Raw genomic sequence first — 23,621 nt, 5'->3', positions numbered from 1 at the left:
AAAAAAAGCTCAAAAGACATGAAACCATTCCAAAATGTATCTTGTCCTGAAGAAATACGTAGCCCAAAAGAAAGCAAGTTTCCTAAGAGCTCAGGAGTAGGCTGCTAAGAGCTAAACCAAACCATTTTCAGGGAAGATTGTTCAGACAAAAAAAAAAAAAAAAAAAAACCCACAAAAAATAAGTCCTAGATTTTCTTCAATGGATAGATATGGTAAAAAAATTTTTTTTTGTCCAGGGGATTTAACCCAGGACAGTTAACCACTGAGCCATGTCTCCAGCCCTTTATTATATTTTATTTAGAGACAGGTCTCACTGAGTTGCTTAGAGCCTTGCTAAATTGCTGAGGCTGACCTTGAACTAAAGATTGGAATTCTTGCCTCAGCCTCCCAAGCTGCTGGGATTACAAGTGTGTGTGATGGCACCCAGCTATAGCAAAAATTTTAAGAGGCTGAGTAACTGAAGTTGGGAAGAAGTATTTGTGCATCTGAGGACTCTTTGCTGACCATCAAGTGATCTACATGGAGGGCCTATAACTTATCTTCACAAAGTCTTAGGGGACAGGCTGGACTGGATTAATAACCTGATGGTGACACAGGACACTGCAACTCTGAAAGGCAGTCCTTCCAACAAGCTGCCCTGATAAGTGGGTCCCCAGATTATCTTGTCTCCTGTGGAGGAAGTACTGGCACCTCTGGGAAGGTCAGGCCCTCCTGGGCCTTTATCTGACCTCTGGAAACTCCAGCAAGTGTCCAAACCAAAGAAAGCGTCCTCTAATATGCCTCTTTTAAAATATAGAACTTTATTTGGTTACTGAGATTTTCACAAGTTCTTGGTTCACAGAAAAGTCATTTCTTACAAAATAACAAAGGCAGCATTTTGTACAACGACTCACATTGGGGCCACCAAACAGAAGTGCAAAGGACAGTGCTGGGGATGGGAGGGACCAGCGCTTTTGTGTCTGAAGTCTTCACGGAGAAGCCAGTTCTCCTGGCTCCCTCTACTTCCTTCCCACCCCACCCCACCAGAGCAGCACCTGGGGCCTGACAGAATCAGCCTGGGAAAGTGCTGGACAGTGACCCCAATAGGCTGGTGAAGGCCCCGCTTGAGAGGCTGAGTGGAAGGGGATAGTTGAGGTTGAGCTGGCCCTGCATCTGGACAGCCCCCTCAAACTGTGGGGACCCAGCCCCACTGGCTTTGGAACCCTCATACATTCACAGGACAGTCCAATAAAGCACTTTGGGAGCTGGCCTTCCTCTCCTCACTCAGGCCACTACCCCCACCCTAGCTCTGGGCTGGGACCTGGGATACAGATGTGGCCTAACCTTTAGAGTTCACAGGCAAGTGGGTAGGACAGGGTATGGACCCAGATATTTCTAAAACAAGGCAAAAAGTGCTCAGTGCCCTGAGGGAACAGCAGAGGGACAAATGGGGCTCAGAACAACATTGTCATCTGAGTGAGGGGAGAGCATGTGGAGATGGCAGTGTCTAAGCTAAACCTTGAGGAATGGATAGGGCAGAGAAGGGCATGCTGGGAAGAGGAACGCTGGAGCCAAGGCACAGAGTGGGGAACACGGCAAGGCTGGTAAAGGAAGGTGATCACCCATGAGAAGGTGGACATATCCAGGGCCCAGCACCCCGATCTGGACAGGCTGGGGCCTGGAGGGCAGCGGTGGGGGTGCACTCTCATGAGGTCTGAACCCTGCAGCAGGCACTGGACTAACATCCTCCTGAGCTTGGGAGCTCCTTGAGGACAGTGGAACTTCCTGCATCCCTGCACTGCCCAGCCTAACTAGCACCTGCCCGCAGGCTCCTGTTTGTAGTATGTCCTTTTGTCATCCCCAGGGCAGCCTTTCATGAGGGACTTCCCATCCCAAGCCCCTTCCTCCCTATAGGGCCAACGTCCAAGTCAAAGAGAACTGTTCATAAGGAAGCCTCAAGAGGCAGCTGGGAGGCTGTGGGGGAGACCAGGGGCATGGCAAGTCCAGGAAAGGGGGCAATTCTGGAGCAGATGTCTCCTTCCCACCAGAATCACTTCCCTCCCTCAGAATTAAATCTCTTCCCTGAGAAGAGTCTGGATTTGGTGTGTGTAAAACAAGGTTCCCTATAACTCAGAGGAATCCTGACTCGAAAGCTTCATGAACTGTATGAGTCTCCCCAACTCTGCATAATCTCCACAAGTGCTGGGGTGACTGGAAACCCTCCGTTTCTGTTCCTTCTTGAAAAGCATTTTCAAGTTCCTTCCTGCTGAGGCTTGTGGAGCTGAAGGGGTCTGGAGGTACCTTGTTCTTAGTCCCCAGAAGGATTGGGTTGTGGTTTTCCAGGGAACGATGGGAAAGAGGAGGGAAGGGTGGAGTGTTCTCAGGCACTGCTTCCAGCCCAGGACCTTTGCCCCAGCTCTTCTGAGCGCCTGTAAGGGCCTGAGCCTGAGGCAGATGTCTGTCCTTACAGGATGGTGCAAAAGATGCTGCGGTTGCTGTGGTAGCCCCCTTCCACACGGGCTGTGATCCTGGTTGCCATGGCTGTCACTTTCTGCCCACTATGGGCTGCAGAGGGGCCCCTGAGAGAGTTTTCCAGATGAGGCCGTGCTGGTGGGTTCACCAGGCGCCATGTGTCAGACCTGGAAGTACAAAAGGAAAGCCAGTGAACTCTGGGAGGTCTGGGCACTTGCTGAACATTCTCATCTTGGGCTCCAGATCACTGGATCCCCATGTTACAATCCAGGTGTAGGTCAGCTGGGGGCAGACACATGCCTGTAATCCCAGTGGCTCAGGAGGCTGAGGCAGGAGGATCATGAGTTCAAAACCAGCCTCAGCAACTCAGCAAGGCCCTAACCAACTTAGTGAGACCCTGTCTCAAAATACAAAATAAAAGAGCTGGGGATGTGGCTCAATTGCTAAGTGCCCCTGGGTTCAATCTCTGGTACCAAAAAAAACAAAAACAAAACCCAAACAACAACAAAAAAATCTGGATGTAGGTTTTATCTCCTGAGTTAGTGATAACCCAGAGAGGTGAGACATGACATGGAAGAACAAACCTCCTGCATTCTAAGTCCTGCTCTGCCTCTAATTCTATAATTCTGCATGGAACCTTGGGCAAGTTCCCTCTGAAGACCTCAATTTCTCCATATTTAAATAAGAATCTGGAAATGAGATCATTTGATCTCTTTCACTATCCTCTTTCCCCCAGCTATGTGACCATGAACATTTATAGAAGTTTTATTCATAACTACCCAAAACTAGCAACTACCTGCCTTTCAGCTAATGAATGAGCAAATTTCTACATATATACATGGAAGTTACTCAACAGCAACAAGGAACAAGCCACTCAAAGCAACACCATGGACCTTGAATGAGCTAAGCCAAGTGAAAGAACCAGAGTCAAAAGACTATGTTCTGGACTGGGGTGTAGCTGAGGTTATAGGCCTTCACCACCACACCTGGCCTATCACTGTTACTTATTTTTATTTATTTTAATTTTTTTAAAAATTTTGAGACAGGGTCTTTTTTTTTTTGAGAGAGAGTGTGAGGAGAGAGAGAGAGAGAGAGAGAGAGAGAGAGAGAGAGAGAGAGAATTTTAATATTTATTTTTTAGTTTTTGGCGGACACAACATTTTTGTTTATATGTGGTGCTGAGGATCGAACCCGGGCCGCACGCATGCCAGGCAAGCGCACTACCGCTTGAGCCACATCTCCAGCCCCATTGAGACAGGGTCTTACGAGTCACTTAGGGTCTCATTAAGTTGCCGAGGCTGGCTTTGAACTCATGATCCTTCAGCCTCAGCCTCCCGAGCTGCTGGGATGACAGGCATGCGCCACTGGGCCTGGATATCACCATTATTTATACAACCGTACAGCAAAACGCTGACCACTCAGAACAGAGGCCCTCCATAAACAAGTGAGGCAGCTGTGCTGGTAACTCCGGCCACAGTTCATGGTGAGGTGCTGAGACCTCAGATGCCAAATATAAGATCACTTTAGAAGTGGAATCAAAAGGGGCCTGGTGACTGCCTGAAATTTGGTATTAGGGGAGAGGAGACAAAGAGGCTTGATGAGTGGGAGGCAGTAGTGACACCCAGAGGCACTGAAACAAGGACAGCAGCAGCAGCAGCAACTAGCATTTATATAACACCTCAGATGTTCATCTAGGTCACAAGATTTTATTTTATCCTAAATTGGTGCCACAAAACAGGTATTATTAACTAGATTTTACTAAGGCCTAGAAATGTTAGGTGACCTTCCCAAGGTCACACAGTGAGTAATTGGCAGAATGGAGATTTAAAACCCACATGGTCCCAACTGCTTTTTTTTTTTTTTTTTTTTTTTTTTTTTTATTGGTTGTTCATAACATTACAAAGCTCTTGACATATGATATTTCATACATTAGATTGAAGTGGGTTATGAACCCCCAATTTTACCCCAAATGCAGATAGCAGAATCACGTCGGTTACACATCCACAATTTTACATAATGCCCTAATAGTAATTGTTGTATTCTGCTACCTTTCCTATCCCCTACTATCCCCCCTCCCCTCCCCTCCCAACTTCTCTCTCTATCCCATCTACTGTAATTCATTTCTCTCTTTGTTTATTTTCCCATTCCCCTCACAACCTCTTATGTGTAATTTTGTTTAGCAATGAGGGTCTCCCTTCATTTCCATGCAATTTCCCTTTTCTCTCCCTTTCCCTCCCATCTCAAGTCTCTGTTTAATGTTAATTTTTTCTTCCTACTCTTCCTCACTGCTCTGTTCTTAGTTGCTCTCATTATATCAAAGAAGACATTTGGTATTTGTTTTTTAGGGTTTGGCTAGCTTCACTAAGCATAATCTGCTCTAGTACCAACCATTTCCCTGCAAATTCTATGATTTTGTCATTTTTTATTGCTGCATAGTACTCCATTGTGTATAGATGCCACATTTTTTTTATCCATTCATCTATTGAAGGGCATCTGGGTTGGTTCCACAGTCTAGCTATTGTGAATTGTGCTGCTATGAACATTGATGTGGCAGTATCCCTGTAGCATGCTTTTTTGAGGTCTTCAGGGAATAGTCCGAGAAGGGCAATAGCAGGGTCAAATGGTGGTTCCATTCCCAGCTTTCCCAGGAATCTCCAAACTGCTTTCCAAATTGGCCGCACCAATTTGCAGTCCCACCAGCAATGTACAAGTGTACCCTTTTCTCCACATCCTCGCCAGCACTTGTTGTTGTTTGACTTCATAGTGGCTGCCAATCTTACTGGAGTGAGATGGTATCTTAGGGTGGTTTTGATTTGCATTTCTCTGACTGCTAGAGATGGAGAGCATTTTTTCATGTACTTGTTGATTGATTGTATATCCTCCTCTGAGAAGTGTCTGTTCAGGTCCTTGGCCCATTTGTTGATTGGGTTATTTGTTATCTTATTGTCTAATTTTTTGAGTTCTTTGTATACTCTGGATATTAGGGCTCTATCTGAAGTGTGAGGCGTAAAAATTTGTTCCCAGGATGTAGGCTCCCTATTTACCTCTCTTATTGTTTCTTTTGCTGAGAAAAAACTTTTAAGTTTAATTAAGTCCCATTTGTTGATTCTAGTTGTTAACTCTTGTGCTATGGGTGTCCTATTAAGGAATTTGGGGCCCGACCCCACAATCTGTAGATCGGAGCCAACTTTATCTTCTATCAGATGCAGAGTTTCTGATTTGATATCAAGCTCCTTGATCCATTTTGAGTTAACTTTTGTGCATGGCGAGAGAAAGGGATTCAGTTTCATTTTGTTGCATATGGATTTCCAGTTTTCCCAACACCATTTGTTGAAGATGCTATCCTTCCTCCATTGCATGCTTATAGCCCCTTTATCAAATATAAGATAGTTGTAACTTTGTGGATTAGTCTCTGTGTCCTCTATTCTATACCATTGGTCCACTAGCCTGTTCTGGTACCAGTACCATGCTGTTTTTATTACTATTGCTCTGTAATATAGTTTGAAATCTGGTATCGCTATACCTCCTGATTCACACTTTCTGCTTAGAATTGCTTTTGCTATTCTGGGTCTTTTATTTTTCCATATGAATTTCATGATTGCTTTATCTATTTCTACAAGAAATGCCGTTGGTATTTTGATTGGCATTGCATTAAACCTATAGAGAACTTTTGGTAATATTGCCATTTTGATGATGTTAGTTCTGCCTATCCATGAACAAGGTATATTTTTCCATCTTCTAAGATCCTCTTCTATTTCTCTCTTTAGGGTTCTGTAGTTTTCATTGTATAGGTCTTTCACCTCTTTTGTTAGGTTGATTCCCAAGTATTTTATTTTTTTTGCGGATATTGTGAATGGAGTGTTTTTCCTCATTTCCATTTCAGAAGTTTTGTCGCTGATATACAGAAATGCCTTTGATTTATGCGTGTTGATTTTATATCCTGCCACTTTGCTGAATTCATTTATTAGTTCTAGTAGTTTTTTTGTAGACCCTTTTGGGTCTTCTAGGTATAGAATCATGTCATCTGCAAATAGTGATAATTTAAGTTCTTCTTTTCCAATTTTTATGCCTTTAATTTCTTTCGTCTGTCTAATTGCTCTGGCCAGTGTTTCGAGAACTATATTGAATAGAAGTGGAGATAGAGGGCATCCCTGTCTTGTTATCAGGAGATAGAGGTTATAAAAAATAATCAAACAATAATTCTAGAAATGAAGGAAACGATAAACCAAATGAAAAACTCAATTGAGAGTATCACTAACAGAGTGGAGCAGGTAGAAGCCAGAACGTCAGATAATGAAGACAAAATATACCATCTTGAAAAGAGTCTAGCCAACTCAGAAAGGCTGGTAAAAAATCACGAGAAAAACCTCCAAGAATTATGGGATAACATAAAGAAACCAAACTTACGAGTCATCGGGATAGAGGAGGGCACAGAGATTCAAACCAAGGGAATGAGAAACTTGCTGAATGAGATAATTACAGAAAACTTTCCAGAAATAAAAAAGGAAACAGATATACAAATTGAAGATGCATACAGGACACCGAGCACACAAAATCACAGTAGACCAACGCCAAGACACATTGTTATGAAGATATCCAATATACAGAACAAAGAGAAAATATTAAAAGCTACAAGAGAAAGGAGACAGATTACATTTAGGGGTAAACCAATACGGTTAACCACGGATTTTTCATCACAGACACTGAAAGCAAGAAGGTCATGGAACAATGTATTTCAAACACTGAAAGACAATGGATGCCAACCAAGAATTCTGTATCCAGCAAAATTAAGCTTTAGGTATGACAACGAAATAAAAATCTTTCATGATAAACAAAAGTTAAAAGAATTTGCAGCCAGAAAACCAGCATTGCAAAGCATTTTGAACAAAACACTACAAGAAGAAGAAATGAAAAACAATAACCAAAACCATCAGTGGGAAGTGCCTCAGTAAAGACAGAGGGCAAGGGGAAAGACAATCATGGAGAAACAAACTAAATTTTTTTTTTTTTTAAAAAGGATAAACAATCAAACATGGATGGAAGTTCAAACCACATATCAATAGTAACTCTGAATGTTAATGGCTTAAACTCTCCAATAAAGCGACATAGGCTGGTATCATGGATTAAAAAAATAAATCCAACAATATGCTGCCTCCAGGAGACACATCTGATTGGAAATGACATACACAGGCTGAAGGTGAAAGGATGGGAAAAAATATACCACGCACACGCTCCTCGCAAGCAAGCAGGGGTGGCCATCCTCATATCGAATAAAATTGACTTCAAGACTAAGTTAATCAAAAGGGATAAAGAAGGTCATTATATACTGTTAAAAGGAACCATTCACCAACAAGACATAACAATTATCAATATTTACGCACCAAATAATGGTGCTGCGACATACATAAAACAAATTCTCCTCAAATTCAAGAATCAAATAGACCACAACACAATAATTATGGGAGACTTCAACACACCTCTCTCACCATTGGACAGATCCTCCAAACAAAAGTTAAATAAAGAAACTATAGAACTCAATACCACAATCAATAACCTAGACTTAACTGACCTATATAGAATATATCAACCATCATCAAATGGATATACTTTCTTCTCAGCAGCACATGGATCCTTCTCAAAAATAGACCATATATTATGCCATAGGGCAACCCTCAGTAAATATAAAGGGGTGGAGATAATACCATGCATTCTATCTGATCATAATGGAATGAAACTGGAAATCAATAACAAAAGAAGGAAGGAAAAATCCTACATCACATGGAAAATGAACAATATACTACTGAATGATCAATGGGTTACAGAAGACATAAAGGAGGAAATCAAAAAATTCTTGGAGATAAACGAAAATACAGACACAACATATCGGAATCTATGGGACACAATGAAAGCAGTTTTAAGAGGAAAGTTCATCGCCTGGTGGTCACTCCTCAAAAAAAGAAGAAACCAACAAATAAATGAGCTCACACTCCAACTCAAAGCCCTAGAAAAGGAGGAGCAAAACAACAGCAAATATAGCAGAAGGCAAGAAATAATTAAAATCAGAGCGGAAATTAATGAAATTGAAACAAAAGAAACTATTGAAAAAATTAACAAAACTAAAAGTTGGTTCTTCGAAAAAATAAATAAGATCGACAGACCTCTAGCCATGCTAACAAAGAGAAGAAGAGAGAGAACTCAAATTACTAACATACGGGATGAAAAAGGCAATATCACAACAGATGCTACAGAAATACAGAAGACAATTAGAAATTATTTTGAAAACCTATATTCCAATAAAATAGAGGATAGTGAAGACATCGATAAATTTCTTAAGTCATATGATTTGCCCAGACTGAGTCAGGAGGATACACACAATCTGAACAGACCTATCAATGGATGAAATTGAAGAAGCCATCAAAAGACTACCATCCAAGAAAAGCCCAGGACCGGATGGGTATACAGCAGAGTTTTACAAAACCTTTAAAGAAGAATTAATACCAATACTTTTCAAGTTATTTCAGGAAATAGAAAAAGAGGGAGCTCTTCCAAATTCATTCTATGAGGCCAACATCACCCTGATCCCGAAACCAGACAAAGACACCTCAAAGAAAGAAAACTACAGACCAATATCTCTAATGAACCTAGATGCAAAAATCCTCAATAAAATTCTGGCGAATCGAATACAAAAACACATCAAAAAAATTGTGCACCATGATCAAGTAGGATTCATCCCTGGGATGCAAGGATGGTTCAACATACGAAAATCAATAAATGTTATTCACCACATCAATAGACTTAAAGATAAGAACCATATGATCATCTCGATAGATGCAGAGAAAGCATTCGACAAAGTACAGCATGCCTTTATGTTCAAAACATTAGAAAAACTAGGGATAACAGGAACTTACCTTGACATTGTAAAAGCTATCTACGCTAAGCCTCAGGCTAGCATCATTCTCAATGGACAAAAGTTGAAGGCATTCCCTCTAAAATCCAACTGCTTTTTTTTTTTTTTTTTTTTTTTAGTTGCAGTTGGACACAATACCTTGATTTTATTTATTTTTATGTGGTACAGAAGATCGAACCCAGGGTCTTGCACGTGCTGGGCGAGCATTCTACTGCTGAGCCACAACCCCACCCAGCCCCATTCCCAACTCTTAAAAAAGCTTTTCCTGCCAGGCGCAGTGGTGCATGCCTGTAATCCCAGTGGCTTGGGAGGCTGAGGCAGGAGGATCACAAGTTCGAAGCCAGCTTTGGCAACTCAGTGAGGCCCTATCTCTAAATAAAATAAAAAATAGGGCTGAGGATGTGGTTAAGTGGTTAAGTGTCCCTGGGTTCAAACCCCAGTACTAAAAAAAAAAAAAAGTTTTTCCCTCACTGGGCAAAATCACAGTGGCGCATGCCTATAATCCCAGCAATTTGGAGGAGGACTGCAAGTTTGAGGCCAGCCTCAGCAACTCAGCAAGTCCCTGTCTCAAAATAATCAACAAATAAAACAACACAACAGGCTGGGGATGTAGCTCAGTGGTAAAGTGTCCCTGGGCTAAATAACCAATACCACACACACACACATAAAAAAAAAAAAAAAGTCGGGGGTGAGTCCTCAGCTTGGGCCTGTCACAAAGCTGGAAGACAGGCCATTACCTGACCAGAGCCAACAGCTGGCAGGATGCAGGGAGCAGGGCAGCAGCAATGACTACTGGCCTGGTCTGGCTTCCCCAGCAACTTTGCTATGGTTCTGGAAGACTAGTTTAGGCAGCCCCAGGCACTTACTTTTTCTTTAAGACCAGGAACTTGTTATTTTGCATGATGCATTCTCGGTTATTTGAGATCTGCTGAAAGATGGTCTTGTTGCTCTTGCCCTGGAAGATGATGTTCTCCTGTACCAGGGCCTTGGCGCGGCCCCGCACTGCAATGCCGTAGGCTCGGAATGAGTGGATCCGGTTCTTTAGTACCTGAGAGAAGTAGCCAGAGCTTATCACACCTCAGAGACTCACAGTGGGGGGAACCAGGCAAGCGAATGATCAGTTATAAAACCAAGGGGTACAAAGTTGGGTATAGCGGTGCAGGCTTCTAATCCCAGCTACTCGGGAGGCTAAGACAGAGGGTTGCAAGTTCCAGGACATCCTGAGTAACTTAGTGAGAACCTGTTTCAAAAAATATATATATTTTTAAAGGGCTGGGGTGAAGCTCCGTGGTAAAGGACTTGCCCATCATGAGTGAAGACCCCCATTCCTAACACTGCAAAAGAACAAACCCTTGAGGGGTTTGAGTATGCTAGGTAGGTCAGCACAGATCCACGGGAGCTCAGAAAAGGATATGGAGATCAGCCTGGGGGAACCTGGGAAGGCTTCTTGGAGGCGGTGATAGTCAGTGTGGAGGAGAGGACAGGTATCCAGGAAGAGGGAACAATGTGCAAAGGCCTGGAAACAGGGGATATTGGTGCCAGAAGCCAGGGCCACTGGCCACCCAACTGAGGCAACAGTGAACCCCACCTCCCTTCCATCACTCCCACAGACCTCAGATGCAAAGTCAAGGAATTCCTTTTTTTTAAATATATATATTTATTTTTTAGTTTTCGGTGGACACAACATCTTTATTTTATTTATTTTTTTATGTGGTGCTGAGGATCGAACCCACCGCCCCGCACATGCCAGGCGAGCGCACTACCGCTTGAGCCACATTCCCAGCCCAGGAATTCTTTACTCTTTGCTTAAGTCACCGACTCATGGAGCTGCAGAACTGAAAACCACCTTTGGGATTATAATTCTGCAAAGGTAGGGACTGCATTTCTTTAGCTCAACAGGGAAACCCTCGCACTCAGCACATTGCTTTGCATAAAAGTGCTCAGAGTTTACAGACTTGTGGGGAGACAAACAGGTAAAGGAACAGATATGGAGCACTGTGGGTAGTGCTGTGTGAGGCAGGGGTGGGCATAAGTACCACAGAAGTCCAGAAAAGGGGCCCTTCAAAGGCCTGGGGAAATCAGGGAGTCTTCATGAAGAAGGCGACATCTAAGGTGCACAGCTGAGGTAGCACAGAAGGTAGAGGGACTCTCAGTACAGAGAATAGTGCATGCAAATGCCTGGAGGCAGGATTTCTCTCCTCATTAAGTACCTACTGGATAACAGGATCTGTACAAGATTATTCTGTTAGGGAAGGCAATCTTAATCTGGAGACCATGAAGATACATTGATACCTCAGGAAGCTTACAACTCTATGAGTACAGGAGATGACATCCCCATTCCTGGCTTTTCTTTATTTTTTAGGTACTGAGGATTTGAGGGACAACTCGGCTCCTTTTATTTTGAGATAGGGTCTCATTAAGTTGTCCAAGCTGGCCTCAAACTTGTGATCTTCTTACCACAGCCTCCTGAATTCCTGGGATTACAGGTGTGTGTCACTCTGCCCAGTTCATTTCTGGCTTTTTTGGGGGAGGGCAGGAAGGGTCCAGGAATTGAACTCAGGGGCACCCGACCACTGAGCCACATCCCCACCTATATTTTTAAAGACAGGGTCTCACTGAGTTGCCTAGCACCTCACTTTTGCTGAGGCTGTCTTTGAACTCGCAATCCTCTTGCCTCAGCCTCCTGTAACTGGGATTACAGGCATGTGCCACCGTGAGTGGCCATTCCTGGCTTCTTGCAGGTGAATTGTTGTTCCAATGTCTGCTCCTGTGTAAGGCCCAACCACATCTCCCAGACCCAGTGTGGACAGGAAGGATGATGTTCCTACAGGGCTGAATGCTTGTGGTTCTGCTTCTCAGAGCACAGCATGAGCCAGAGCTGGCCCTGTGTCCCACGGCTGGGCCCTGTGTCGGCACCACACATCACACACACACATGTGCATCTCCTCACCTTAGTGTCAGACCTGGGGAGCAACTGCAGACCACTGCCCCGGTTGCCAATGATGTCATTTTCGACGACGACAGTGCTGTCGCCCTTAGTGATGATGCCATGGCCTCTGTTGTCATATATACCATTGCCCCGAAGTTCCACCTTGCACTGGGCCTCCACCTTGACCCCACTCTGGCGGTTACAGGAAATGCTGTTGTTGGCCACACGGGTGAGTTGGCCGCTCTGGGCCACAGTGATACCTCTGTCCCCGTTGGCGTGGATCACATTGGTGATGACTTGTAGAGCCTCGCTGCTCTGGACATAGAGTCCTGAAGCTGCAGGCAGAGGGGGAGAAAGCAGGTCAGCCCCAACAATACCCGTCAAGAAAGCCTTCCCTGAACTGGATGCCTCAGGAGAGAGATGGGGAAGAGGCAATGACTCAGAGCTGGCCTCAGGTCTCATCTTCTCAGTGAGGAGAGACAGCAGGAGGAAACCCAGGAGTATCAGAAAAACTCTCCCTGCTGAAGCAAGCCCTCGTGAAAGGCAACCAGGGACACAGGCTAGGAGAAGACTCTTTGGCGTCCCTGGTCCTTTAGCCTAAGCTCTCAACCCAGTCTTGAATGCCTCCTACAACAGCATCCTACCACTGTTTGTACCTCCTGAGATAAGGACCTCGCTACCTCCTCAAGGCTGCCCATGCCACCTCCAGACAACTCTACCTGCTAGAAAGGCATTTTCTTTCTCATACTGAACTGGAATCTGCCTCTCTATTATTTTGGGACATTTTCTTCATCAGGGACATTCTATAATTTTTGAGTAGAAAAATTTGTCAAGCTAAGTAATATGGGTCTAAAAAAGGTGTTAGATATTTTGGAATGGAAAAATGGTGCTTGGGGGGCTGGGGATGTGGCTCAAGCGGTGGCGCGCTCGCCTGCCATGCGTGAGGCCCGGGTTCGATCCTCAGCACCACATACCAACAAGGATGTTGTGTCCGCCGAGAACTAAAAAATAAATATTAAAAATTCTCTCTCTCTCTCTCTCTCTCTCTCTCTCTCTCTCTCCTCTCACTCTCTCTTTAAAAAAAAAAAAGAAAAAAAAAAAAAGAAAAATGGTGCTTGGGGACGGTATGCCCAGAGACACTTTATACATGTAGGACAAAGCCCAGAGCCAGCAGTAGAGCCCCTGTCTTGTCAGGGACAGAGAGCATGGTGCCAGACCTGGTGTGGGGAGGAGTCTGTGGCATTACATCTGCCCTCTGATGCAGAAAGAGAGCGGGGGTGGCAGGGTGGGGAGGGTATGGGGAACAATGACTGGGACCCATGGAAGCAGCTGAGCTGTGAGCCTGTGAGTTTGAACCTCTCAGGGGCATCTGCCTGTAGGTTCTCCTGGCTTGGTTGAGAAGAGCAAAAATAAGTTGTGAATTATGTGGCTTTGCCTGTCTTGACGGACAGCATGACCACATGGAGGAAACCCTGAGTGAGAGGGGACAGAACTCATTTCCCAGAAAGGTGGGCTGGGGCTGCTTGCTGGCTGTTGCTCTCCTTGTCCTCTATGACTCCCAGATGAAAGCCAGGGATGGAGTCCTTCCCCACTGGCACCCGTCAGTGATTCTTTCCCTATAAACATGTCATTGGGGATGGGAGGAGAGCAAAATTCCAAGGAAGGAGAGGATGGACAGATGTGTTCACAGTGTTCAGAAGTTCAAGGTGACTTGGGATGTCTGAATGGGAGGAATTTCAGGCAAGAGGGATGCTTGTAGGGTAGGAGGTAAAAATGTGGCAGAGAGAAGTAGCTGATGAGGTCACACTGGGACCAGTCTGCGGAGGGTCCTTAAGAGAGTGAGTTCTGCAGTTGGGGCTGGGGGCACACTCACCTCCGTTGTGATTAATACTGTTGGACTCCACAAGGGCTATGGTGAGGGGCCGCCGCAGTGGATCGTCCTCCTTCTCCAGCTCTGTCTCCCAGAGGATGGCATCCCCGTCCTCGCTGAAGTTCTCTTGGGCCCCATGGCCTCCAGGGAACTCACTGGAGCCATCCTTCTGGCTAAAAACTGCCACTCCATACAGGCCATTATAGCTCACATGGTTGCTGGTGACGTGGGGCAGGCTGGATGACATCATCCACACACCACAGCCCTTGTTAGCTGGGACAGGGAGAAGAGCTGGTTACTGACACCCAGCAACGGGTGACCCAGCACTGTGTCTCCCCAAAAGGGACGCAGAAAGGCAGCAGCCTGGAATAAGTCACTTTAGCACCCGAGGCTGTTGGCTTCTCCTTCATACAAGAGGGAGGATAATGACCAGGTCAATCTCAAGCCAGGGTCATTCCATCAGGTATAAAAGTGCTGTCAAGCCACACCGCCAGATCAGGAACAGTGGCAGTGCCAAGCCCTCCTTGTACGGAGGGAGTAGCCCCAGTTTGAATCCCAGCCTTGCCACATCCTAGCTGTGTGACCTTGAGAAGGTTACCAAATCTCTGTGCCTCAGTTTCCTCCTAACTGTACCTTTAGAAGGCAGTCAGGATTAAATGTGATAATACATAGAAAGGAGCCAGCAGAGAGGTGGTCTGAATAAATACTATCTGAAATTATTACTAGAGAGAGAGTCCAGAAAGATTAAGGCCTTGCCCAAAGCCACAGAGTGAGGAAGAATAATTCTCTCTCTGATTATCCTGTTTTCCCATTATATTTTCAATTTTCTGGAGCAACAGGAGAGTTAGATGTGTTGGAGCTTAAATAGGCAGCCTCTTGGCATAAGCCAGTTCTTGCTTTTGCTATTTTACATAGGGAAAAGCCTCTGCTCTGCTGACCTAATGGGCTCAGGGTGGATTATGGGTCATTTATAATAGATACTCTTCATTCTGCGAGGCCTGAGGCAGTTCTTGTTCCTCAGATGAGGTCTCTGAGGCCCAGGGAAGTTGGTGACTTTCTCAGGACCTGTAGGCTGGAGATGGAATGTGGCTTCCTGTCTCCTTGGAGGGGCTGGACCCCAGAGCCAACCCCTGGGAACATGCTCCTCACCATAGATAGTATTTCCTTCTATTAGTCCTTTGCCTTCGTCGCCTACGACCACACCATCTGAGTAGCCAAAGCAGATGAGGTTACTCCTAAGAACGGGGATCCCTCCACGGCGGATGTCCACACCTCCCCACTGATTCTCACGGATGACATTTTCTATGAAAAGAGGTATAAAGAAAGTTAAAACCCAAAGGTCACCTGCAGTGCTGGCAATGAGGACTCACACAACTAAGAGAAAGGTCACCCCAGACCAGGGTGTCAGCAATCCACACCCCAGAGTTTGTCCATTGCTGCTTCAGGACCTTGTCTGCTTTCCCCAAGGGCAAGGTTTGTGTGTGTGCACTCTCATAGCCCCCATCCACTGTGCCCAGTGGCCTTGAGACCCATGAGTAAGAGCAAGCTGGCTTCCGAACCCCAGAAGTGGAATCCAGCCATTCCTGCTCAGCCTCAGCTCCACTGACTAGACCCTTCTCCTCTCTTCCCAGGATCTATCCCCTCCTCCAGGAGTGGATTAAGAGGTCCCAAGTCAGAAGGGTGGTCCTGTACATGGCTTCTCCAGCAGGGCAGACTCGCAGCCTCCTGGGACTAGGATGCAAGGGCTCTGAAATCCTGTGTGACTGGCCCTGTTCTGTTTCTGTGTCCCCATCTCATGTCTCTCCCCCTTGCTTGCCACACTCCAGTCCTGCAAGTGATCTCTGCTCAGGCGTGCCAAATCTGTTCCCCAGGGTGACCTTGTATGGGGAGTTTTTTTCCCTGGCTCTTTACCATCTTCTGGGTTCTAACTGATGTTTTACCATCTCAGAAAGGCCTGCCCTGACCACACAATTGAGCAACACTTTTATCATCTCATGCCAAGGACCCATAAAGCCCTTATCACCCCAGGCCAGTTTTACTTGTATATGTATGCTTAAACTATTCATTTGCTTTCCCCTCTAAATGTCAGTTCCTGAGAGCAGGGACAGCATCTATTTCATTCACTGCTGAATCTCCAGCTCCTAGAACAGGGCCTGCACAGTGAGTGCTCATTAAGTGGTGGATGAATGGCAGCTGGATGCAGTCAGGGAATTCCCTGGGCCAAGATCCCAGGCATGACTCACTCTGTGCTGAGCCTCCATCCACGCATCCTGCAGACTTGATCCTGGCCTTGGGGAATAAATATGCTGCCTAACATAAGAGACGGACAAAACAAAGCTCTAAGAAATTAAATAAATGTCCTGCAGAGGAGGCATCCTGGGTGCAGTGAGTATCTGTGTCTAAGAGGAGGTCAGGGAAGCCTTTCCTGAGAAGGGATGCTGGAGCCAAGACCTAAAGGATGAGCAGGTGTTGGCCAGACAGATTTCCAGAGCAGGTGGAAGCCCATAGGACATCTGACACTGGTGCTTCTGGAATGACTGTGAGGTACCCATTGAGCTACTGTCAGCTCTGGGCCTGGCAGAGAGCAGACACTTCCTCCGTGCTGTGCCACGCCCATCTCATGAGAAGCCTGGCCAGCATGAAGCCCACGACCCCGCAAGCTTGCATGGAGTGGTGTAAGGTCCTGAAGCTGGTGGGGATGATACCAGGGGACAGTGCCTTGGCTGTCCATTGTCTTTGCTTGCCATGGCTTCAGACAGTTCCCATCCCATACCTGTGATGAGGCCTTTGCCATTCTCGTTCACCGCTATGCCAGCTGCACGGCCCTTGAAGATGTGGTTCCCGCTGAAATGGAAGGCAAGTAAGACAAAGAGTAAGGCCAGGGTACCGACATCTGCTTCAAGACAATGCCTTCCTTGGTGGATTTCCCAATGGTTCAAGTTCAAAGGGGCATAAAGCAGCTCCTGAAGTCCTATAAGCCATGAATTTAGAAACCTTTGGTTGTCCCTGGGATAGCCTGACCAAAAACTCAGCCCATGATTATATAATGGAAGCACAATGATATCCAGTTCTTTGTGGTTCCTCTTTACTGTCATCTATATATAAACATAATTTTAAATAGATGTCACCGTGCTGCATGGACCACAGGTAAAGTTTTGCTGGCATGAAGAATCCATAGGAGGCTGTGCTAAGCTAGCTTGGGGGTATAGGTCATTATCTCTCAATGGCAAAAAAGATGCTATGGCCTGCCTCATCCTGGCCATTTCAGGGATCTCAAACTTCATTCTGTGTCCTTGCCCAGAGTCCTGCTTCCTATTACAAAGAAACCAAAAGGGAAGAAGCACAATATATTCTCTCAAGGTGCCTTCATTTTTTAAAAACCCATGACACTGGTCTCATCATGATATTCTTCACTCAAAACTCTGCAACAGTTCCCCAGCACCACTGCACTATGAGCACAGGTTACTTTAGTAAGCTGGGCATGGTGGCACACACCTGTAATCCCAGTGATTTGGGAGGTGGAGGCAGGAGGATCACAGGTTCAAAGCTACCTCAGCAACTTAGCAAGACCCTGTCTCTAAATAAAACATTAAAAAGGACTGAGGATGTGGCTCAGTGGTTAAGCACCCCTAGATTGAATCCCTAGTACTAAATAAATAAATTCATAAATAAATAAAATAAACGTTAGTTTAATAAGTGCCTTTAACAGAAAAAAATTATCTGCCTCATAGTAATAGGAATGGATAAAAAATTTGGAATATCAAAAAATGGAGAGTTCTGAAACCTTCCGAGTGATAAATATCAAAGCCATGCAACACCTATAATGGAATGATGCTGGGGTAAAACACCTCAGATTATACCTGCTTCACATTATTGCCAGCTATTTTATTAAAGTGAAGACATAACCATGTGACTCTTTTGCTCAAAAACCTTTAAACATTCCCCATTATCTTGCCAGAAGCAATTTCCCCTTCCTCAGCCAGGACCCTTCCTGTCTGGCTCAAGCCTTTCTCTCCACCATTCCTTCCCACTGGCGGCATGGCAGACAGACTGCTGCCCAGCTATAAAAGGTCATGCTGCCATGACCCCTGGGCCCAAATTTCTTGGGATAGTCCCAATTCAATATATTCTGGTGTTTTCAAGTCACAGTGGACTGTCTGCCCACCCTTGGATCTGTGTTCTGCTGCCTCTTGCTCATGCTTTCCCTTTGCTGGGAATGCCCACCCCCAGCTCCACAGGGGGTGGGCATTCCTAGCAAAAGTCAACTATTTCAAAGTCAACTCTAGGGCCACCTCCAATGGGAGGCCTTCCCATATCCTCTAGTCAAAACTATTCTTTCCTTCTCTTGATTCCACTCTGTTGCCATCTTATCCATACTATAACAGGGATGGCAGATACAGGGTCCCAGTCCTGATACCTCTTTTCCCACCTGTGGCTCACATCACTAATGGATTCCAGCATGTTCTCATATGAGGCCAGATGTAGCCCTAGAATCTTAACACCGAGGCACCCGAGGTAGCCTCTATCAGGTGAGCAGAGTTGGCGTGTGAGTGGAAATCTCTGTGCTATTCTCATCTTACACTGTATTTCTGCACATGCATGTCTTCCAGATTAGAGTAAGTGCCTAGTGAGCAGGGTCCACCCCTTGTTTACCTTTATTATCCCTTGTTAGAAGGGCTCAGTAATGTTTGCTGAATAGAATGCCTACACCCAGTTAACTGCAAGGGAGCCAGAAGCACAAGAGCAATCGTGTTATTGGGGTGGGAGATGAGCAAAGTCTCTTCTTTATTTGCATCTGTACAGTTATTGTAGTGAACAAAAAAGGTTTTCAATTGGAGGAAAAAAAGGGAGTAGGGAAACAGAAAAGAGGGAGACTGTGGACTGGCCAGACAGTGCCACTTACCTCACGATTGGATTTCCGTGATACAGGATATAAATGCCAGCTTCCTTATTTGAAAAGATTTGGTTGTTCCTGATGACGCCTTTCCCATTGCCAAGGACAACAATGCCGGAGCGAAGGCCGTGGTGGATCTGGTTACACTGCAAGTGAAAATGAGACATCAGAGAAGATAGGTCAGACCTGCAGCAAGAAGCCGTGTGCTCAATCACTGCCACCCGACTGCCCAGGATGAACATGGTGGAGAAACGGTCACCAACGATCCTTATCACATGGCAAAAGGATGGGACCACGCTGCTGCCCTGCTGTTCCTGCACAGGTGCATGTATGGAAACAGTGAGGGAGACTGTGGGGGGAATTCTCCCCCCAGCCTCTTGGATACAGTTTCACTGGTAATTATTGCTGAGGTCTCTTGGGTTCCATTTGCAAGGCAGGACACGGAAAGTTTCTGAGCCTCTCCAGAGTCAGGGTACCACAATTGTCCACTCAGGCCTCATTTCCCATGGCCAGGAAGCCCATGTCTCAGGGAAGGGGAGTGCCCAGGGTCAATAGAATGTTAGCTCAGAGCAGTCCAGAGGGACTATATCCAGAGAGGGACAGGAGCCATTTGGTTTTGGTCCTCATGTCTCATTCAGGAGAAGGCCTGTGGAAGGACACAAATGCTGGGGAAATCAGCTGTCCTGTGAGGGTCACAGGAAGTATTTGAGCTTCAGGACACTTAAAAGATATATATTTCTGATACTTTGTGTAAACAGAGAAACAGGCCAGGATTTTATAGTACATTTGTGATAGAGCTAAATCTGAAACCTAGTTTTTCTGTCTTCCAGTCCAGTTAGTTGCTTTTGTAGAGACTTAATATATATATTTTTAAATATGTATTTTTTTATTTGTAGGTGGACACAATACCTTTATTTTATTTTTATGTGGTGCTAAGGCTCAAACCCAGTGCCCCATGTGTTCCAGGCAAGTGCTCTACTACTGAGCCCCAGCCCAAGACTTAATATTTTTTACATTACAAAAACATTGTCTCACCTTATTTCCTGAAATACAATCTCATTCTGCTCCTGCCCTTATACTGGGGATTGAATCAAGGGGCACTTTACCACTGAGTCACCTCCCCAGCCCTGTTTGTTTTTTATTTGAGACAGGGTCTTGCTAAGGTGCTGAGGGTCTCACTAAGTTGCTGAGGCTGACCTTGAACTTGGGATCCTCCTGTGTCAGCCTCCTGAGTCACTGGGATCACAGGCATGTGCCACCTTGTTGGCTTAATCCCACTCTTAAAGGCTAGGTAAATCTCTTCCAAAATGATTTTATGGAGACAATGATGGAGTTTGCTTTAAAGCATTTCATGCTGCAAGCTTTCCTTACTGTCACTTACTTTCCTGACACCTCCCCCCCCACACACACCTGGTGCTGGGGATGGAACCTAGGGCCTGCCAGGCAAGCATTCTACCACTGAGCTACACCCTCAGTCTTACTTTCCTGATTTCTGAAGGGTTCGGCAGACCCCCAGAGGCAACCACTATCTGAGAGAAGTCCCTTGAAAGCTGACAAGCTCAGAGAGTGAGGCATATGCAACAAACAGTATATCCACCCTCATCCCCACTCACAAAGCAAGGACTGAAACATGCTGTTCTGTTCTCTTCCCCCTCCACCTGCTAAGGTGATCTACCCCTCTTCCCTCTGCCTATAGGAAAGAGAACTCCTCTGGTCTCTGGCAACAGCGATAGTAAGTTCCTAGGCCAAGGCAGTGCATCAGCCACCTGCTGTGTGACAGGAACATAGCAAGTGGAGTGGTGGACAGAGGACGCTGGCTAGTGTGTCTTTTTAAAAATAGTTAGGAATTTTCCTTTCTCTACGCTGTCATTGCCAGTCTAGATATAGTGGGCTAAGAACATCAACTGAGTCAGACTGCCTGGATTCAAATCCCAGCTGTCACTGGTTATGTGGCTGGGCAAGATCCTTTTGCTCTTTGTGGCCAGTGTCTTCACTTGTAAAATGGGGATAATGCTATGTCTACTTTCCAAGGCTACACAAGGATTAAAGGAGAATTAAGTAAATATCTACACAGTGCTTAGAAAAGTATCTGGCATATAATAAACTTTACACTTAAGGTTAGCTATTACTTTTCCAAGTGCACAGTTTCTGGAAATCTGTCTCTCAGGAATGCCAGACTGAAAAGGGGGCTGGTTTCTTAGATCACTGGTCAGAAATTCTAAGATTTTTAAGTGGTTTTCACATTGGTATAAAATCAAACTCAATATGTCCTCACAATATCCATGAAACAAATCATTTTCTGAACTATATATCTTACATGCCCTCTTGATTTTATAGAAAAGAAAGAAACTAACTAGGGAGTCTTTTGGGGAGCTTGTTTTTAAATCCAAGTGTCTTTTGGAGCAGACACTATGTATGTATTCTTCTTCTTTTTCTTTTGAGAACTGGGGATCGAACCCAGAAGGACTTTACCAAAGAGTCACATTACCAGCCCTTTTTTTATTTTGAAAAAGGGTCTCACTAAGTTGCTGAGGCTGGTCTCAAACTTGTGATCCTTCTGCCTCAACCTCCAGGGTCAGTGGGATTACAGTCATGTCCCACGGAGCTGGCTTTTGTGTCTGTATTCTTAAACTCAAAGCCACCCATAACCTATCAGGGCTGTTGGGAGGGCCCTGTGGAATTTCCCTGTCCATCCCATGCTCTTCTTCTTCACTGATGGGGAAAGGGCAGGAAGCAACTTGTCCAAAGCCATTACTAATGTATGGAAAGACAAAAAGAAGCGGAGTCACAGGACACACAGAGAGGAGCAGAAACTACCTGCAAACAGGAAGCATGTAAATTCAAGACGGCAACACTGATTTAAATATCCTCGGAAAAGATTTCTGAAATCCTTGAGAGCCAGCCTGAACAGGGGAGGAAGACAGAGGAAAGTACCAGGATGAGCGGGTTGGACTTCTTCCGAATGTCCACGCCAGCCTCCGCGTTGTGGTAGATGTTGTTGCCCGCGATCAGGCCTCCGCCTTCCAGGCGAAGAAAGATGCCTGAAGCTCGGCAGCGGTAAATGTCGTTCCTGAGCATGACGATCTAAGCAGAAGAGAGAAAGCCATTTACTCTCCTATCACAGGGAATTTGTTAGAGATCACACACCTCAAGTCTTTTTCTTCCCAGCTGGTCCCCATGGGTGCCTACTGTTAACCACAGGTGAGAGGAGTGCCTCCCTCCGCACCCGCGCTCCCACCGTGAGCTCCCAGGACACCTGCCTGCCTTGGTATTGCCCTGTGGGCTCTTTACCCAACACCTTCACATTGCACCTTTACAAACTTGGACTGATGCTTGGCTCCAGGGCTAAGCTGCAAGACTGGATGATGGGATGCAAACGATGCTTACAGAAGACAGGATTCGGGGTCTTCAGGCTTTATGCACTAGGGTTGCACAAAGACTTCCCAGGGGTCCAGGGGAACAGCTGCTTTTAATGGAATCAAGTTCTAGATCTATCACTGCTATTTGTACCTTTCCAAGTATTCACCTGTCTGAGCCAGCACCAAATAAGATACCACAGATTCTCCTGGACCACCTTCCCTTCCACTTTATGAAATGATGGCTGATTCTCAATTGAAAAACAAACCAACCAACAAACAAATTACTTAAAAGAAGAAGAAGAAGAAGAAGAAGAAGAAGTCTACTCATGCCTAACTTGAACCGATCTTGGTGTACTAGCTGGTAGGGAAAAACCACTGAGACTCCAAACTAAGGGACAAATAGAAATACTGGTATAAGAAAGCGTCCTTTAAAGGAGGTACCAAGCTTATTTAGAGGATGTGTTTTCAATTATATTTTCTTCTTATATTTAGTAAGTATATGTGGTTTTAAACAACTGTATATTAACACAGTACATTATGATAAATTGTGTACTACTATTAAACAATATAATATATTAGGATAAATTTTGGGAGGAGTATAATGGAAGTCCAATTCCAAGGAGGTCTTAGATTCTTCTTATGATGGATAAAGCTGCTCCTACACTTACAAGACAATAAGATAGTACGCACAAACATAATAACCTTTCTGGAACTCATCAGAGTGCTGAGGGTGCAGGACAACGAGTGCCATATAATCTGGTAAGAATTTTGCTGACATTCTTAATGAATTGTTCAAAGGCTAAGTGTGAGCTAGGTAAAGAGCATAGAAACTGGTGGTAGCTGCACCTATTTACTTCTCCATGGATCTCCCTGGGTGCTCATGGAGAAAGACTGGGGGCAGGACAGCAGGAGACCACCTTTTTGGAAGTTCAGGTTTGGGGGAAAAGATAGCCGACTCTGAGAAAGGCACCAGGCCCCTCCTGGACTCTTCCCTAACTTTCCTATAACACAAGCCTTAAGTAGCTGGAATCTGGGATAAGAGCAGCAAACCCTGTGGCACCCAGTGAACAGCTTCACCTTTGGGGGCAGTGGGAGGAACCCATCTTGGGTCAGTGCCTCTGAGAGAGCACCCTTTATGCTGGGGGTGAGGTAGGGTCACTGACAAAGTCCTTTCCAAGACCTGTGGACATAGCACCTGCCCAGACTAAGGA

General features: G+C 45.3%; 1 protein-coding gene across 1 annotated transcript in view; it reads right to left on the bottom strand.

The window, feature by feature from the left end:
* Positions 1-783: 783 nt before the first annotated feature.
* The window catches only part of FBXO10 (F-box protein 10), a 63,973-nt gene continuing 41,135 nt past the window's right edge, over positions 784-23,621 (bottom strand). Inside the window, exons 4-11 of the mRNA XM_081279341.1 lie at positions 21,986-22,135; positions 19,061-19,197; positions 16,931-17,001; positions 15,307-15,459; positions 14,161-14,430; positions 12,309-12,622; positions 10,225-10,406; positions 784-2,618 (exon numbers count right to left, since the gene is read on the bottom strand). Of these exons, the coding sequence (XP_081135467.1) occupies positions 2,444-2,618; positions 10,225-10,406; positions 12,309-12,622; positions 14,161-14,430; positions 15,307-15,459; positions 16,931-17,001; positions 19,061-19,197; positions 21,986-22,135 (1,452 nt within the window). The 3' untranslated portion in view covers positions 784-2,443. The remainder of the gene's footprint in view (positions 2,619-10,224; positions 10,407-12,308; positions 12,623-14,160; positions 14,431-15,306; positions 15,460-16,930; positions 17,002-19,060; positions 19,198-21,985; positions 22,136-23,621) is intronic.

This window comes from Spermophilus citellus, assembly GCF_964194105.1.
Source record: "Spermophilus citellus genome assembly, chromosome: 2".
Classification (NCBI taxonomy): Eukaryota; Metazoa; Chordata; class Mammalia; order Rodentia; family Sciuridae; genus Spermophilus; species Spermophilus citellus.
This window is presented reverse-complemented; position numbering and strand designations above follow the sequence as displayed.